Source organism: Uranotaenia lowii, chromosome 2 (genome assembly GCF_029784155.1).
Source record: "Uranotaenia lowii strain MFRU-FL chromosome 2, ASM2978415v1, whole genome shotgun sequence".
NCBI lineage: Eukaryota > Metazoa > Arthropoda > Insecta > Diptera > Culicidae > Uranotaenia > Uranotaenia lowii.
The window spans coordinates 82487125-82504348 of NC_073692.1; the positions used below are offsets into that span (position 1 = coordinate 82487125).

Consider the following 17224-nt stretch of genomic DNA (forward strand, 5'->3'; position numbering starts at 1 on the left):
ATTAGCTTCGTTCAATCGTTAGTAAAAATCGGTTTCAACTGGTTTCTGTTAACTGATAGATGTTCAACGAGCCAATGTTTTGGTCGAAACTAGTCAGGTCGTTGTTCAATGGAGCAAGTTGAAACTAGTCGAAACCAATCCAGCTCGGCAGCAGGATTAGTTTCGACTTGGTAGAAGTCGGTCGAAGTCAATTGGAAAGAGACAGGTGATCAACTATCAATCCATTTCTACTTGTTTCGACCCGTTTCTACTAGAGTTGATTGAACAGACATATTGACAACTCAAGTTTGTGAAAAAATCACAGCTTGAAAATAAGCCAAACTTGTCCTTCAAGCGGAGAACTGTTTTTTTGGGGGGCTTTGTTGTAAGCGAATCTGATTCTGTTACCTCCATCGTGGCAGATTTTGGTTTGGGGGGGTAAGTTCAAAGCGAAGAACTGTTTTTTTGGGGGATAACTTTCATTCCCGCTTCATTCGCAGAAAGTCTCGCATATACGATGATGTAGCTGCCTCTCTCAACAACTTTCCGATGGTCGAGCGGTTAGCATCCTGAGATGGTAATCGCAGTGCCATTGCAGGTATGGGTGTGATTCTCGTACCTGCAGTAAATATTTTTGTTTTGATTTCCTTTTTATTGCGGTATTAAGCCTAGTCCACACTAGGAGACGGTTCGTCTTGAGACGGTCTCAGCGTCTCCCATTTTCTTCGGGAGACACTGAGACCGTCTCAGGTTTCCAACAACAACAACAGACAACAAAGTTCGTCTCATAACAAAAATCGCAGTTCATGTTGCCTAGTGTGGACTAGGCTTTAGAGTTTGGGGGATGAGTTCTCCTTTAATAGCTTAACTTTGTGCTATGCCACAAATAGCCAAACCTGTAGGGAGGGAGTTTCATTCGGGTTGGCGGGGAAAGTTCTCAAGTTTGGGTATTTTCGAGGTTCAGTGTATCGTAAATGTCTGTATTTTTGTTACGATTGCTTTAAGTCTTTTTCTCAATTTTCACCACAGCAAAACAAAACACGAATGAAGAAGATGAAAACAGCCAGATGATAATGAAAGGACACAGCAAAACTTCAAAATTAAAATGTAAACATCAGCGGTTGCACAAAATTAGATCGCATATTATCCTATTCACGAAATTCACGCACTGCACACACTGATTTCGAACGGGATACGGAGCGATAGTGTTTATTTGTTAGCAACGTTTAGAGCCCGTTTATTTGGCGCACCAACTTTAAAAATAGATCAGCAGTAGCAGCAGCAGCGGCGAATCAAAATTCTCCCTCTCGATGAGCTTTTGTCATAATTAGGCAAAGCGGGAACCATTTTTCCGATCACCTTGTGTGGAAGTTTTTCGCAGTCGAGCGTGACTCATCCGGGAGAAAACACACAGAATGCAAGTCCAAGCTCAAAACGACAATCCGGTCATTGGAGACTGGTGCCGGGAAAGGCGCCTCGGAAGCGGTGGATTCGGAGTGGTCAGCCTATGGCGCAACACGAAAACCAAGCAACTGGTCGGTGAGTATCGGATTGAGGATGGTTTTTTTTTCTAATTATGTTAATATTGAGGCTTTTTTCAGCGATAAAAAAGTTTCACGTTCTGCTTGATAAAAGCGAAATGACCGATAAACACTGTGAAAGATGGCGCAATGAAGTTCACCTTATGAACAATACCGTTCGAAATGACAACATTGTCCGCACGGTACAGATTCAACCGGAAAGTTTCATGAAGGAACTTATGAAAACCTCCCCCGGTAAACTTCCGATACTTTGTATGGAGTATTGTGAGGGTGGAGACTTGAGACGGGTGCTCAATAAAGTAGGGAATTGCAGTGGGCTTCGCGAGTCCGAAGTTCGAGAGATTCTGCAGTCGTTGAGGAATGCGATTTCTTACCTACACGGACTAAAAATAACTCATCGTGATATAAAACCCGAAAATATTGTGCTCAAGAAAGAGAATGATCGCACGGTGTACAAGTTGACGGATTTGGGTTACGCCAAGGCACTCGACAAGCAGAGTTTGAATGCAAGTTTGGTTGGAACCGTGGAATACATTGCTCCGGATTTGATCTATTGCGACAAATACAACTGCTCAGTAGATTATTGGTCTATGGGAATCATCGGGTTTGAAATCGTTTGCGGAATTCGTCCTTTTGTTCCCCATTCCAATGTGGCTAAATGGATGATGCACGTCCAGCAGAAGAAATCCACCAACATTGCTATCACTGAAGACAATCGAGAAAACTACATTTATCACAATGAAATGTTTAACGAAAATCACATTTCCCGTGGTTTGAAAGAAAATTTGGAAAAATGGTTAGTGCTGGCACTGGAATGGAATCCAAAGCAAAGGGGCTACGTTTTTGAGGTCGGTTCCAAGGAATTAACCGAACAACAGATGAAACAAGTGAAGTTCGCAGACAACGTTGATCAGCCTGTTCAAGTACTGAAAATTTTTACTTTGCTTGACACTATCCTGCAGAAGAAATTCCTTACCATTTTCAACATGTTCAATTTGAAGTTTTTGACCATCGAAATCGATGAAAATACAACCATGGATGAACTGAAGGCAGAAATTGAGCTTCAAACATCTATCCCACGAGACAGTATTGATTTTGTGCTCCCTCTGGAGCAAAAAATAGGCCAAATCACAGAAACTACTAAACCGATCGATCTCTTTCTGCCAAACTTTTTCGAGAAACCGATGCTATTCATCGTCAAGCAAGGGTTTATGATTCAACAGGATGCAAAACCGATAATCCCCGGTAGCGTGTCTGATGTTTTCCAAAACATCAAAGTCAAATTGAAGCCGCACATGTTGAAACAGTTCATTTGCAATGCACATTACTTCGTCAGCAACGAACAGCTGGTTTATGTGACGACCCTGGATGGAATAAAAAATTACGGCCTGACGCTGAACGAAGAAATTGTGAAGTTTAAGAACGAAGTGAGTCGGATGAATAAAATCACCTATGGCATAAGTGGCGGTTTGGAGTACCACAAGCTGAGTTTGAACCACTTCAAAGACAAGTTGAAACCAAAAATGGTAAGTGAAAAATTCTTTCTATCGCGAATTGAAGTTAATCTTATTTTATATCATTTGAACCACCTAGATTGCATTTCCAACACTGGAACAATCGTTCAAACTTTGGGAGGAACGATGCACCCGGATGGAAGCTTCAATAGCCAAACTGCTAGAAGTGGCCGATAAGCTCACCAAGCGCTACGATTCCGTTTTGAAGCGCAGCCGGGAAGCAGTTGGCCATCAGGTATTGAAAGCTGGCTACGATCAGCAAGATTATTACGGGCAGAAAAACCTGGAGGCCCGTTATGAAATCGCGAGGGCACAAATTCTGGAGAAAAATACGCACGAAAAATCGCACATCGAAATGCTGCAAACCGTTTACGAGTGTCTCAAGAAGCGGGACATTCTCTTGAGAGATTACGGCTTCAAGGAGTTGCAACAGTTAGTCTGTTGGTGAAATGTTTTGATTCAAGTTTACTAATTTGCTTTTCTCTTCAGACAACTTGTGGACATTCGCCGAGAAATGAGAGAGATTCAAAAAGCGTTGGAAAAAGCTCTTGAACACGCGGAAAAGTTTAAACGGGAAATCGCTAAAATGACCCTTGAGCACAACGATAATATATGGAATTTTCTGCACAATACCGAGTCTAGTGGAGCACAACAGCTTAGCAGCGTTTCTAAACCGGAAACAATTCCGGATATCGAACGTATAATGGGACCGGCTAGTCTAGAAGCAACAACACCTTCCATAATAAGGAACGATACATTACCAGGGGCACCTAAATTTCACTTGGGCGGCACGGTTACTACACTGGCGAATTCTTTGGGAGCGGAAAACGTTAACCAAAGTTTACTCTGCTTCGGAGAAGGCCCGGACGTTGAATCCCTTGTTTCTGCAACGCAATCGTTGATTTTCACGTAAGCTTGTTTCCATTTAACGAAAATGACACTTAAATTCATAAATCTGTTACTTATTTCCTTTCAGAACCGAAGATTTAATCAAGGACGGTTTCCAATTGATGGACTAAAATGTGTAACACTTTTCCAGTAAAAAGAATCAAGTCAAAACAACCGGTGCCTACATTAGGATGAATGTCTCTCCTATAATTAGTGAATGTGATATATCGTTACGTTATCTGCAGGAAAGTGAGCATTTAAACGTGTATTCGCTTCTTTCTTATTTCAAATGTTTTTAAAACTATGAGTAAATCTAAATAAAGGCAACTTAGCGCCCTTAAACAATTATTTGTCCTCCTGCCCCCACGTGGAGAGATACTGCATCAGATCGGTCAGTCCCTCGAATTCGGTTCTGCTGCGGGGAGGATCGTTTTTCGGTATTCGCGGCAGAATGCTCCCCATAGATTCGCGGAATTCTTTCATCTGTAACAGTTAAAATATCCATTTGAACATTTGAAGGAAAATATTCTTCTCCGACCGTTTATGATGAATTGAGGAAAAAATCAGTTACGACTGTAATAAGATGGTTTTGTCGGATTGAATGCTTTAAACACCCTTATTCGAATACAATTTCGTGTAGGATATCGGAATCATGAACTACAGGCGTTTTAAACATTTAGGGGCCATTCAGTATGACAATGAACCGCCAAGATTAGCCAAGATCAACTCTGAACATTCTCATTATGAACACCGTATCGAAAAGGACATTTAAAGAATAGGAGTTTTTAATCCACTGAAATTTGAATTTTAATTTTCCCACTTTTTCAAACATATTTTATAAAATCCAAAAGTATGTATTCAAACCCCGCTCATCCTAGCCACCCGATTCATACAAAATCTTCACATTTATCAAGCTATGCGCCTGGAAGGTATGCAAAACAAGAGCAAATGATTTGAATTATCAAGTACATTGGGTGGTATGAAAAAAACTTAGTATTTGCTTTTGCTAAACTGAATCGAGCAGTCGAGCAGTCGCTTAAAGCAATTGCTTCGGTTGTTATGAATAAAGTTTTTTTTGACAGCTGTTTTCTCAGTCAGGAGCTTTTACTTTTAGAACAAGCTAGTTTGGTATGAATAAAGCTCAAATCTGAAGCAATTGCTCGACAAATCTCATAGCAATTGCTTTATTTTCTAAGCATGCTCGGTAGCAGACTTTTCCAATAAAAAATTCTTTAATAACGTCATGAACTTATCAAATTAGCAATATTTCACTTCAAAACAATTCAAAAAGGTATTTTCAACATGGATAAAGAAAAGTCGAAGTGATACCCCAACTTTTTTTCATATTCCTGTCGTTGTATAAAATCATTCGTCTAAGATGACAATAAACAAATCAATTAGTAAATATTTCAAATTTAAAAAAAATCCGGCTATAGTGGAAGAAGTCCCAATTGGCTCAAAGTAAGAAATAAATTCTAATAATTTAAAACATTATACAGATCTCTCATTTTTATATAATTTTTTATAATCCTAAGATTTTAAAAAAAATCTAAATTAAAATGCGCGCCTATTGCCTATTTTTTTTATACATCGGATTATCCCGATCCGAATACATGTGGGAGAGCTTATGATAAATAATAAAGTTAGGCCATTTTTTGTTTGACAATATTCGAATATGTATTCATTTTTCTTTAAACATCAACATACGAGCACGCATTAACAAAAAAATCCGGTCGTTCTTACACGCACCACCCGCTTCGTCGACTTCAAGGCTACTTTAGCCGTACTTTTCAATTTTCTGATCGTCTTCTTTCATTTTACTTTAGAAAACTTCAGATTCTGCTGGTTGGATAGCTCTATTTTTCGAAGCAAAAGCTATGTTCTAAGACTTTAGTACACATCCGCTAAGCAAATGTTTATTCATACCAAACTAAGCAAATGCTTTGGACTTTTGCTTTGATTGATTTCGAGCTAAGTAAAAGCTACCGAAGCAATTGCTAAACCTTATTCATACCACTAATTATCATTTTTATACAAAACCATGTATAGCTTTGTTTTATTGGTTTTATCATGACGATTTAATATTAAAATACTGTTTAATCGACGTTTTTCGGTGAGTATAAACTCAAAACTCATAAAGAAACATTTAGTGGTATGAATAAGGTTTAGCAATTGCTTCGGTAGCTTTTACTTAGCTCGAAATCAATCAAAGCAAAAGTCCAAAGCATTTGCTTAGTTTGGTATGAATAAACATTTGCTTAGCGGATGTGTACTAAAGTCTTAGAACATAGCTTTTGCTTCGAAAAATAGAGCTATCCAACCAGCAGAATCTGAAGTTTTCTAAAGTAAAATGAAAGAAGACGATCAGAAAATTGAAAAGTACGGCTAAAGTAGCCTTGAAGTCGACGAAGCGGGTGGTGCGTGTAAGAACGACCGGAATTTTTTGTTAATGCGTGCTCGTATGTTGATGTTTAAAGAAAAATGAATACATATTCGAATATTGTCAAACAAAAATGGCAACTTTAATATTTATCATAAGCTCTCCCACATGTATTCGGATCGGGATAATCCGATGTATAAAAGAATAGGCAATAGGCCCGCATTTTAATTTAGATTTTTTTTTTAAATCTTAGGATTATAAAAAGTTATTAAAAATGAGAGATCTGTATAATGTTTTAAATTATTACAATTTATTTCTTACTTTGAGCCAATTGGGACTTCTTCCACTATAGCCGGATTTTTTTTAATTTGAAATATTTACTAATTGATTTGTTTATTGTCATCTTAGACGAATGATTTTATACAACGACAGGAATATGAAAAAAAGTTGGGGTATCACTTCGACTTTTCTTTATCCATGTTGAAAATATCTTTTTGAATTGTTTTGAAGTGAAATATTGCTAATTTGATAAGTTCATGACGTTATTGAAGAATTTTTTATTGGAAAAGTCTGCTACCGAGCATGCTTAGAAAATGAAGCAATTACTATGAAATTTGTCGAGCAATTGCTTCAGATTTGAGCTTTATTCATACCAAACTAGCTTGTTCTAAAAGTAAAAGCTCCTGACTGAGAAAACAGCTGTCAAAAAAAACTTTATTCATAACAACCGAAGCAATTGCTTTAAGCGACTGCTCGACTGCTCGATTCAGTTTAGCAAAAGCAATTACTAAGTTTTTTTCATACCACCCATTGATTTTTTTTTTTTTTTTTTTTGTAAATTCTTTATTTGAAACGGCTCATACCTTTAGGCTTTAAGGAGCCAAACTCGTTTTGTTTGATAACAATTGTGTGCTTATATCTAGTTCACTTTTAAAGAAAAAAAGAAGATAGATAGGGAAATATGAAAATAAGAAGAAATTATAGACGAAGATCAATAGCTTTTAGGAAAAGATATATTTCGAACATGTAGTCCAAGTCTCTCACACCCAGCACATCTCTCACTGGAACATAGGGTGGTTTTCCTCGGGCCCGAAGGGAGTCTATCAAATTCGTTCTAGCGACAAGATGGACCTCGCACGACCAAACAATATGCTCGATGTCGTGGTAACCTTGGCCGCAACTACACAAATTGCTGCTAGCAATATTCAAACGATAGAGTACCGCGTCTAAGGAATAATGATTGGACATGAGACGGGAAAATATACGAATAAAATCTCGACTCAGGTCCAATCTATTAAACCAGGGTTTGAGGCTTACCTTTGGGATAATCGAGTGGAGCCATCGACCCAACTCATCCTCGTCCCATTTGCGCTGCCAGTTGACAAGAGAGTTCCTTCGAACTATGAAGTAAAATTCGTTGAAGACGATTTCACGGTGATATGTGACGCCTTCCATCGCCCCCACCTTTGCCAGAGAGTCCGCCCTCTCATTACCCAATATCGAGCAATGTGAGGGGACCCAAACGAAGGTGATGGCAAAGCAACGTCTTGATAAAGCACTCAGAGTCTCCCGTATCTTCCCGAGGAAATACGGTGAGTTCTTTCCTGGTCTTATTGAACGGATTGCTTCAACAGAACTGAGGCTGTCCGTTATAATATAGTAGTGTCCTACTGGCCTTGAAACGACGCTGTCCAACGCCCAGTAAATGGCTCCTAATTCTGCGATGTATACCGAGCATGGTGGATGGAGGTTATATGAGGCAGTAGCTATTTCGTTAAAAACTCCAAATCCCGTTGATTCCTCTATAAGCGACCCATCTGTAAAGTACATTTTGTCAGCATCGACGTGTCTATATTTAGCATCGAAAATTCTTGGAATCAGAAGTGGACGATGCGGATCCGGGATTCCACGAATTTCTTGCTGCATAGACAAATCAAACTGGACAGAAGAGTTGACGTAGTCTGGGATGTAAACACGAGTTGGAGAATATGAAGAAGGATTAACCTGCATGGACATGAAGACATGGTATATAGACATAAATCTGGTTTGAAGATTTTGCTCAAGAAGCCTTTCAAAATTTGCGGTCACCAATGGGTTCATGACCTCACACCTGATGAGGAACCGGAGTGATAACAAATTGAATCGATCTTTTAGTGGGAGTATGCCTGCCAAAACTTCAAGACTCATATTATGCGTAGAAGGCATACAGCCCAAAGCGATGCGGAGACAACGATATTGGATACGCTCGAGTTTGATGAGATGAGTTTTAGCAGCTGACTGGAAACAGAAGCTACCATATTCCATAACTGAGAGAATTGTTGTTCGATACAATTTTAAAAGATCTTCTGGGTGAGCTCCCCACCAAGTGCCAGTGATTGATCGGAGAAAATTGATTCTTTGTTGGCATTTTCCTTTCAGAAACTCAATGTGGGCTCTCCAGGTACATTTGGAATCAAACCAAACCCCAAGATACTTAAAACACCTCGATTGAGTGATCGTTCTGCCTAGGAGATGAAGCTTAGGTTGAGCAGGTCTACGCTTCTTACAGAAAACAACCATCTCCGTTTTCTGTGGAGAAAACTCAATCCCAAGCCCCAAAGCCCAGGTTGACAATCTGTCTAAAGTATCTTGTAAAGGTCTGTGCAGATGAGACTCAGTAGATCCTGTGACAGACACTACACCGTCATCTGCAAGTTGTCTTAGTGTGCAACCTTCGGAGATACAACTGTCGATGTCACTTACGTAAAAGTTGTACAAAAGAGGACTCAAACATGAACCTTGCGGGAGGCCCATGTAAGAGGTCCTTCTAATTGAAATATCTCCGTGAGCAAAGTTCAGATGTTTCTCACAAAGCAAGCTGTATAAGATGTTGTTCAATAGGGGAGGCAGACCCCGGGAGTGCAACTTGTCAGACAAAACCTCTATTGAGACTGCATCAAAAGCTCCCTTTATGTCTAGAAACACCGAAGCCATTTGCTCACGTTTTGCGTACGCCATTTGTATCTCTGAAGACAGCAAAGCAAGACAATCGTTTGTCCCTTTGCCCCTTCGAAACCCAAATTGAGTATCTGAAAGGAGACCATTTGTTTCCACCCATTTATCCAATCGGAACAAAATCATTTTCTCCATCAATTTCCGAATGCAAGACAACATCGCTATTGGACGGTACGAATTAAAATCGGAAGCTGGTTTCCCAGGCTTTTGGATGGCAATAACTCTCACTTGTCTCCAATCTTCGGGAACAATGTTATGCTCCAAGAATTGATTAAATAAATTCAACAAGCGAAATTTGGCGGCATCCGGAAGGTTTTTCAACAAGTTAAATTTTATTTTATCAACTCCCGGAGCTGAATTGTTACAAGAGAGGAGAGCAAGTGAGAGTTCCATCATTGAAAAGCTGGAATCCAGATCGCATCTGTTCGGAGACACACTTCGGATGATTTTTTGCACTGGTGTGGAATCTGGACAGATTTTCCGTGCGAAATTGAAAATCCATTTATGCGAATGTTCTTCACTTTCGTTCGTGTGAGAACGATTACGCATGCTGCGTGCCACATTCCACAAAGTGCTTAAGGATGTTTCCCGCGACAAACCTCCCACAAAATTACGCCAATGCGCACGTTTTTTCCCCTTGATCAAGTTTTTAAATTGCTGCTCAAGAGAAAAATACGCGTTGAAGTTATCCAGGGTTCCGTGTTTCCGAAAAACTTTAAAAGCGTTCGATTTGTCCACGTAAAGTTTAGTACACTGACTGTCCCACCATGGATTGGGAGGCCTTCGGCGAACAGATGGATCTGGGATGGGTTTCGTTTGAGATTTAACTGCGCTATCATGGATCAAGCAAGCAAGGAAGGTATATTCCTCCAACGGAGGTAACACTTCCACAGAATGGATGGCTGAAACAATTGCGTCCGAGTACTTTTTCCAGTCGATGTGTCTTGTGAGGTCATATACCATATTTGTTGAATTTGAAGCGTTCACCCCATTGGTGATTGTAATTTTGATAGGCAGGTGATCACTACCATTGGGATCAGGGATTACCTTCCACTGGCAATCCAATGATAGTGAGTTTGAGCAGAGTGAGAGGTCAATTGCACTTTGTCTAGCAGGAGGTTTAGGTACCCGTGTTTTATCACCCGTGTTCAAAACTGTTAAATTGAAACTGTCGCAAATGTCATAGATAAGAGTAGAACGACTATCGTCAGTTTGCTCCCCCCAGACAGTCCCATGTGAATTAAAGTCACCCAGGATCAACCTTGGTTCAGGTAGCACTGAGCACAGGTCCTCTAGGTGGCTTTGGTTCACTGCAACTCTCTGAGGCCAGTACAAACTGACAACACATAAGTCCTTACCCCTTATAGTTGTATGACAAGCAACAGCTTCAATTCCTCCTGACAAAGGGAGGTGGATTCTATAGAAAGAGTGGCGCTTATTGATCCCTAAAAGCACCCCTCCATAAGAATCATTGCGATCGAAACGAATGATGTTAAAATCGTGGAATGAGATGTTTGATTGAGAAGAAAGCCATGTTTCAGAAAGGGCAAAAATATCGCAACTAGTTTCATGAAGAAGAAATTTGAACGGATCCAGTTTAGGGATTAGGCTACGACAATTCCACTGTAACACAGTGATATCTCCGACCTCTCGGCTTAAATTAGCCATCGAGAGAGATAAACACTGAAAGAAGGGGCCAAGTTTGCATCAATTGCTTCAAAAATGTCTTTACTACAGGAAGCATAGAGGTAACAATACTCCTGATCGATTCCGAGACGTTGAAAAAAGTAAAGACCCCATTTAAAATGTCGGACAATTTAAAAATTCCAGATTGTGAAGTTGATTCTGGCGAAACAACGTTAGGAACGAAAGACTTAGCAGTTTCCGCAATGTGTGGTGTATTCTGAGATGTCATATTCATACGGAATCCAGGAGGGACTTGTTTTTCTTTCACTATACTGCCGCTCATAGCAAGTCCGTCCCATTTGCGTTTTTGTTGAAGTGAGAAAAACGGCATTGAAAAATCGTAAAAAGTCCAACGCTAATTCGGCACTTGTATGCGTTTTTTTTATCAAAGTAATCATCAGATTCTGTCACTGCTACGGCTAATGAAAGATTTTCGCTTTATAAGGATTATTTTTTTGTTTTGATTCTGTTGAAAATCATTTGCTGGGACCTTATGGCCGTGGGACCGACTTGCGATGATTTATGCCTTATGGGACCGACTTGCGATCATTTGTTCAATGGGACAAAATTTCTTGAGGTCTTTTTCAATGTTCATCAGAACAATGTACTAAAAATAAAGTTTTATCTTGAAACTACAGATAAAATTAAAGTGTTTCCAGCGATAAACTGAAAAATGATAAAAACGCAAATGGGACGGACTTGCTATGAGCGGCAGTATAGGTGTCGGTTTTTGCTTAATACCAATTGAGGGACTAAATGTTGGGATTTTCGCTGGAATTTTGGGGGTCTTCGGTGCTGGTTTTGAGCGTTTTCGCGAGTTGGTTACAAAGATGACCGGGTGTTCTTCGTCGGTAGAATCTGCTTCTACATTGTCTACAACTGACAGCGCAGTAAAAATGTTACTTGAATGAGGTTGGACCGGAGGCGCCGCGCTCTTCAAAATGGCGGCATAAGACCGTTTTGAGCGTTCCTTCAAAGAGCGCTTTTGGCTATCCCAGCGACTCTTATATGCCTCGCACGAGGAGATTTCATGGGGTGAGCCCCCGCAATAGACACATTTCTGCTCTATTGCTGAGCACGCTCCAGCCCCATGATTCTCCCCGCATTTGGGACACCGTGGCTTGTTACAGCAGTGCGACGCAGTGTGTCCCAACTTATTGCAATTCTTGCAATCCATGGGGCGAGGAACAAAGAGTCGCACAGGCAGCCTCAAAATTCCGTCAATCAAGACGTAATGAGGGAGGGCGGTTCCCGCAAAGGTCACTCGAAATGAGCCTGAAGGTGAGTACCCTTTGACTCCATTTACGACGGTGGCAGTTCTGAGTTGGCGGCAATCCAAGATTTCGACCGAAGCCGAATCGAGGCTCTTAAACTTACCAACGCCGTTGGATTTCACGTAATCTGCCTTCAAACTCATTTCTGTAATCACGCCCTCGATCTCTACGTCTCGAGACGGAATGTACACGTGGTACTCTAAGTTTATAAAATTGCTGACAGCGATTTCATTTGCGGCTTTCCGGTTGGCCACTTCAACTCGCAATTTGTTCGGTCTCACCTTTTTAATGCAGGTTACGGAGGACCACCTTGCCAGATCTCTTGTGATCTGAACCACATTTAATTGCTTACCATTCTTTTTGGGCCGGATGAAAACCACCCAAGGACCAGTGAAAGTTGTGCTCTCTGTGTAGACTCGGAGTCGGGATGCTTTACTTTCAACTGAGGATGACTCAGAATTATCATCCATTGGAGAATGAAAATCATTAGAAGGACCCGCAACAACCGAATCCTCTAAATGCTCCTCATCCTCATAGAAGCTATCTTCGTCATCCTCAGTTGAGGGGATCAACCCCCCGCCTTCGCTCATATTTCTTCACACGAACACGAATGTCCAATGTTAAAAATATGAACGAAGCAAACAATGGTCGAAATAAAGAGAAATAGATAGTAAAAAGAAAAAGTGAAAAAGAATGAAAAAGAACTTACAATTTTTTTCAAGCACTTTTTAGTAAGCTAATTTTCTTGAGTGTTTTTTTCCTGGTACACAACCACGTGTTCTTCTGTCGATCGCAGCTGGCCCTGGCGATGACGACGGCAATGATGTTTTTTTCCTTGGTTGATTGATGATGATTAGATTCACCGGGAGGGAATGACCAATCGAATTCAGACTTGTGCAATGCTTCCGTTATCCGAACACGGCAATTAATACCGGATTATCGGACAACCGCCCATACAGTAATCAAACCTGGATTGGGAGGAAACTATTTGCACTCCTCTGCTGATGGTCCTGGTGCTGATGGTGACGACAAGGCAGCCTGATGTTCCAGCCAGATGTGGGGATTGCGCACCAGCGCTGCCGGGGGAAACACAGCTTGTCACTTCCGTTGCTGAATGGATTCGGCAATTGACGACCGAATGATGCAGGATAACTGCTTGTGGGAACTTAAAACTTTTTTTTCACTTCTGCGTGTATTAAGCACCGATATGTAGCGAAACGAAAATACATCCGCACTTGCCAAGCGACTGAGATGGGGTCAATGGTTTGAGTATTCAACAACTTTAACGTCAAAAATCCTACCACCCATTGATTAAAAAGCTCAAAAAAATCGAGCAATGTGCCTAGATGATAGGCAAACTCAGAGCAAAAGGATACAGTTTTTAACCGACTTCATGTAATTCGAGGTGGTTTTACTCCCGATTCCGGATAAGCCTACTGTGTGCATGAGATTCCGGAATTAAATCGGGTATGTGTAGAAATCTAAATATGACCATTAAAATTCCCAACGCCTACTTACGTTCGTAGCACCGGTCATCTTCCAAACTCCGAAGCAAATGGCACCGGTCCCGAGAACGGCATACAGCGTCCCCCATCCGAGTGCCCTCATAGCCAAGCTGGCTCCGGTTTCCTGCATCACGATGCTGCCCTGGATGCCCTTCTCGAAAAACTGCGGATCGGATTTTTTGGCCGACATCAGGGTTTTACTGAAACCGGCCAAGGCCGATGCGCCGGCTACTCCGGCTAGGAAAGCGGCAGCTGGAAGGAATCAGTTTGTTGAAATTTTTGTTATCAATACAAATAGCAAAGATATCGTTACCTCGGAAGCGGAACTTACGTTCCTCCTCGGTCAGAACTGGACGCTGAACCGTGGGCGATAGATTGTCCGTATTTTCCATCGATTTGATTTTTACTTCTCTAAACGATCTGACTAGAAACTGAATAAAAATATTACTTTTTTTTACATAACACGATGTAAACAAAAGCCTAAACGTGCGACGGGTTGCTTTGATTTGATTTGATAAAAAAAGGTGCAGCGGATCAAAATTGTTGAACAATAACGATGAACAGGCCCAATGTTTTTGTCTTATTCCGAAAAGTGTCCAAGAAGAAAGGTTTGTGTCTAGGAAGAAGCTTAAGTTTCTAAAAACGAACACTAAAGGCCATATGGCGCTGCAATCGTTAAATGACAACTGCTTCATGTTTAAATTTATTAAAATCTAAATTCTGAATTTTGAGTTTCAGTCTGAAACATGAATTAACATTTCTAAATTCGGAATCTCGAACTCCGAATTTGGAATTCAGAATTCAGTATTACAAATTAAAGAATTCATAACTCAGAATTCAAAATTCATATTTCAGAATTAGGAATTCTAAATTCAGAGCACAGAATTTAGAATTTTAGATTCAAAAATTCAGAACTAAGAATTCAGAACTTGGAATTCAGAATTAGAAAACAAGATTTAAAAATGGCTAAATCTAATATCTGAGTTTGGAATTTAAGAATCCAGAATGAAACACCTTTTCGAATTAAAGTTCGTGAATTCTGAATTATGTTTTAAATTCTGGATTCCAAATTATGAGTTCTGAATTCAGACTAAGAAATTTGAATTTAGAATTCAAAAGTCTAAACTTGAAGTTCAGAATTTGGAGTTCTGAGTTCAGAACTAAAAATTCTAAATTTGAAACTCAAAAATTAAAATTCAGAATTCTGAATGCGAATTCTTTAATTTAAAATGCTGAGTTAAGATCCAAAAATTCAGAATGCGCAAATCGGAATTAGGAATTGTCAACTCTCAATTCTAAATTCAGAACTCAAAATTCAGAGCTTAAGATTAATAAGTCTGAATTCAGAATTCAGAGTTCAGAATTGACAAATTTGAATTCTTAATTTTAATTCTTAATTTCGAGTTCTGAATTCTTAGATTTGAGCTCTGAACTCTGAATTTAGAAATCTTAAGCCTTAAGCCTAAATTTGGAATGCTGAGAACAGAGTTATGAATACTGAATTGTGCGTGCTTGTTTTCTGAATTCTGTAATTCAGAATTCATCTTAATTCTGAATTCTGAATCCCGAATTCTGAATTTTGAATTCTGAATTCTGAATTCTCAATACTGAATTCTGAATTCTGAATTCTCAATTCTGAATTCTGAATTCTGGATTGTGTTATCTTCTTAATCTAGGATTTTTAATTCTAGATTCAGAATTTAATTTGCAGAAATGGGTACTCGAAATTAAAAATTCGATATTCAGAATTCAGAAATCGAAATAAAAAAATATAAATTATGAACCTTGCATGTAATTTTTAATGTTTTTAATGTTTAATGTTTATTGTTAGGAGTACGTGAGCCTGTCAGTTATAAACTATAGTTCAGGTTAGGGATATGAGTTTTCTAAATTATGAATCTTTAATTTAAAATTTTTAATTCGAAATGAAGAACTAAGAAATTAGAATTTAATATTGATTTCTTAAATTCAGAGTTGAGCATCTTGAATCTTCAATTCTCTAAATTTTCAATCCAGATTCCAGCCAGCCACCTGACTCAATCCATCCAAGTCGGTTTCTATCCCAATACGGAATGGGCATTTTTCATGATGACAATTATTTGCCAACGCATTAATCACTCTTCATTTCAATAATAACTTCATAATATAACAAATGGCATATTGAAAGACGGTGGAAACAAGCATGACCGAACCAGACAACAATCGATTTACAGCATCCGCACCAGCCAAGGTTTGCTGCTGCGGATATGTCTCTTGCCGCCTATATGATACCGAACACGTGGATGAAGTCACCCTGCCTGCACCCTCCGTCGAGCGCAGCGTCAAGAGAAATATGCTTCCCTTCAACCCCGCGCACCCCAAGGATGTTTTCAAGGGTGCAAATATTTGATTTTCGCTCACCCCTCGGCTTAAGGCTGAAGTGATCCGTCCAGGATCCAGGCCCTGGCTGCACTTGCCACGTGGACGGTATAATCAGAAGGACAAATCGTTTTATGGTTTTTATATTACTTTTCACCACTCCTTCGAATGAGTAGTGAAATGTCTTTCTGTTTGCTGTCTTTGCGTATAGCACTTGTCTAAATGATTAAATATTTTCAGAGGAAAATTATATGTGTGATTTTGGTTTACATATAGGTACCAAAATATGTACGTACTTACAAATCTGGATTTTAGATTCCCATCGAATTCAGCGTCTTATAAAATTTAAATTTTTATCATGCGTTTCTTTCGAGTTTTATAAAAAAAAGCTAAAAAAGGCTATACAGACTTTGTGTGAAACTAATTTATCTAAACACAAATTTCAAATTGTTTTTGCTTTAATTCCATTTTTTACACAGGATTCCATTAATTGTGCACAATCAGGGTACCAAAATTTCGATGTTATGGAAATCTTCATTTTATGTTGGTTTCGAAGGTTAAATTCTGAATAGTTAACAAAGTCAAAATAAAAATTAAGCATCTTTTCTAAATTTGGCGTTTTTTATTGAAACGGGTTTTCATGTTTCGATGAAATTTAGAATAAAAATTTTGCTATCTTTGTTGAAACAAGACAACAGGTCCAAAGTAAAATTTGAAGTCTTCATTAAATTTTTATTTATTATTTTTTGTTTGACGCGATTTTACTGATTAATAATTTATGTTTAAAAAGTTTGAGATAATGAGAAAAAACATAGGAAAATCGAATTAGAATAAGATTTGAATGAAAATTCAATATCATATATAAATATTTTAATCAGCAAACAGAGTTTTCGCATGAATAAAATGTTATAAAATAAAGTAAAGGGTGATACGATCAAAATTTGTTCAATATCAACTTGACGTATTTCTTTCAATTTTGTATTTAAAAAACCTGAACACCCCTCTTTTGGAAGGTGTTGTCATACCTAGTTATTATATACACATTACCTTCATGATAACCCATCCCTGAGTAACCTTTGTTAAGAGTGTGAGTAATAAAAGTAGA

General features: G+C 39.1%; 2 protein-coding genes across 2 annotated transcripts; one reads left to right on the forward strand and one right to left on the reverse strand.

Annotated features, from left to right (window-relative positions):
- Positions 1-1083: 1083 nt before the first annotated feature.
- Positions 1084-4249, forward strand: LOC129747120 (inhibitor of nuclear factor kappa-B kinase subunit alpha-like). The gene is made up of 5 exons (XM_055741153.1): positions 1084-1518; positions 1581-3046; positions 3114-3466; positions 3524-3943; positions 4011-4249. The coding sequence occupies exons 1-5, from the start codon at positions 1395-1397 to the stop codon at positions 4051-4053; spliced, it is 2406 nt and encodes an 801-aa protein (XP_055597128.1). The 5' UTR covers positions 1084-1394; the 3' UTR covers positions 4054-4249.
- On the reverse strand, positions 4194-14279 carry LOC129747121 (transmembrane protein 242-like). The gene is made up of 3 exons (XM_055741154.1): positions 14075-14279; positions 13775-14013; positions 4194-4405 (listed from the first exon to the last, which is right to left on the reverse strand). Exons 1-3 carry the CDS (start codon positions 14151-14153, stop codon positions 4268-4270), a joined length of 456 nt encoding a protein of 151 aa, XP_055597129.1. The 5' UTR covers positions 14154-14279; the 3' UTR covers positions 4194-4267.
- Between the last annotated feature and the right edge of the window lie 2945 nt (positions 14280-17224).

Bases quoted from the DNA above. Each gene is read 5' to 3' on its own strand.
- LOC129747120 (XM_055741153.1), top strand. From the start codon at position 1,395: ATGCAAGTCCAAGCTCAAAACGACAATCCGGTCATTGGAGACTGGTGC. The intron at 3,047-3,113 runs GTAAGTGAAAAA...TGAACCACCTAG, and splicing joins ACAAGTTGAAACCAAAAATG to ATTGCATTTCCAACACTGGA. The intron at 3,467-3,523 runs GTTAGTCTGTTG...TTTTCTCTTCAG, and splicing joins GGCTTCAAGGAGTTGCAACA to ACAACTTGTGGACATTCGCC.
- LOC129747121 (XM_055741154.1), bottom strand. From the start codon at position 14,153: ATGGAAAATACGGACAATCTATCGCCCACGGTTCAGCGTCCAGTTCTG. The intron at 14,014-14,074 runs GTAACGATATCT...GATTCCTTCCAG, and splicing joins ACGTAAGTTCCGCTTCCGAG to CTGCCGCTTTCCTAGCCGGA. The intron at 4,406-13,774 runs GTAAGTAGGCGT...TAACTGTTACAG, and splicing joins AGATGACCGGTGCTACGAAC to ATGAAAGAATTCCGCGAATC.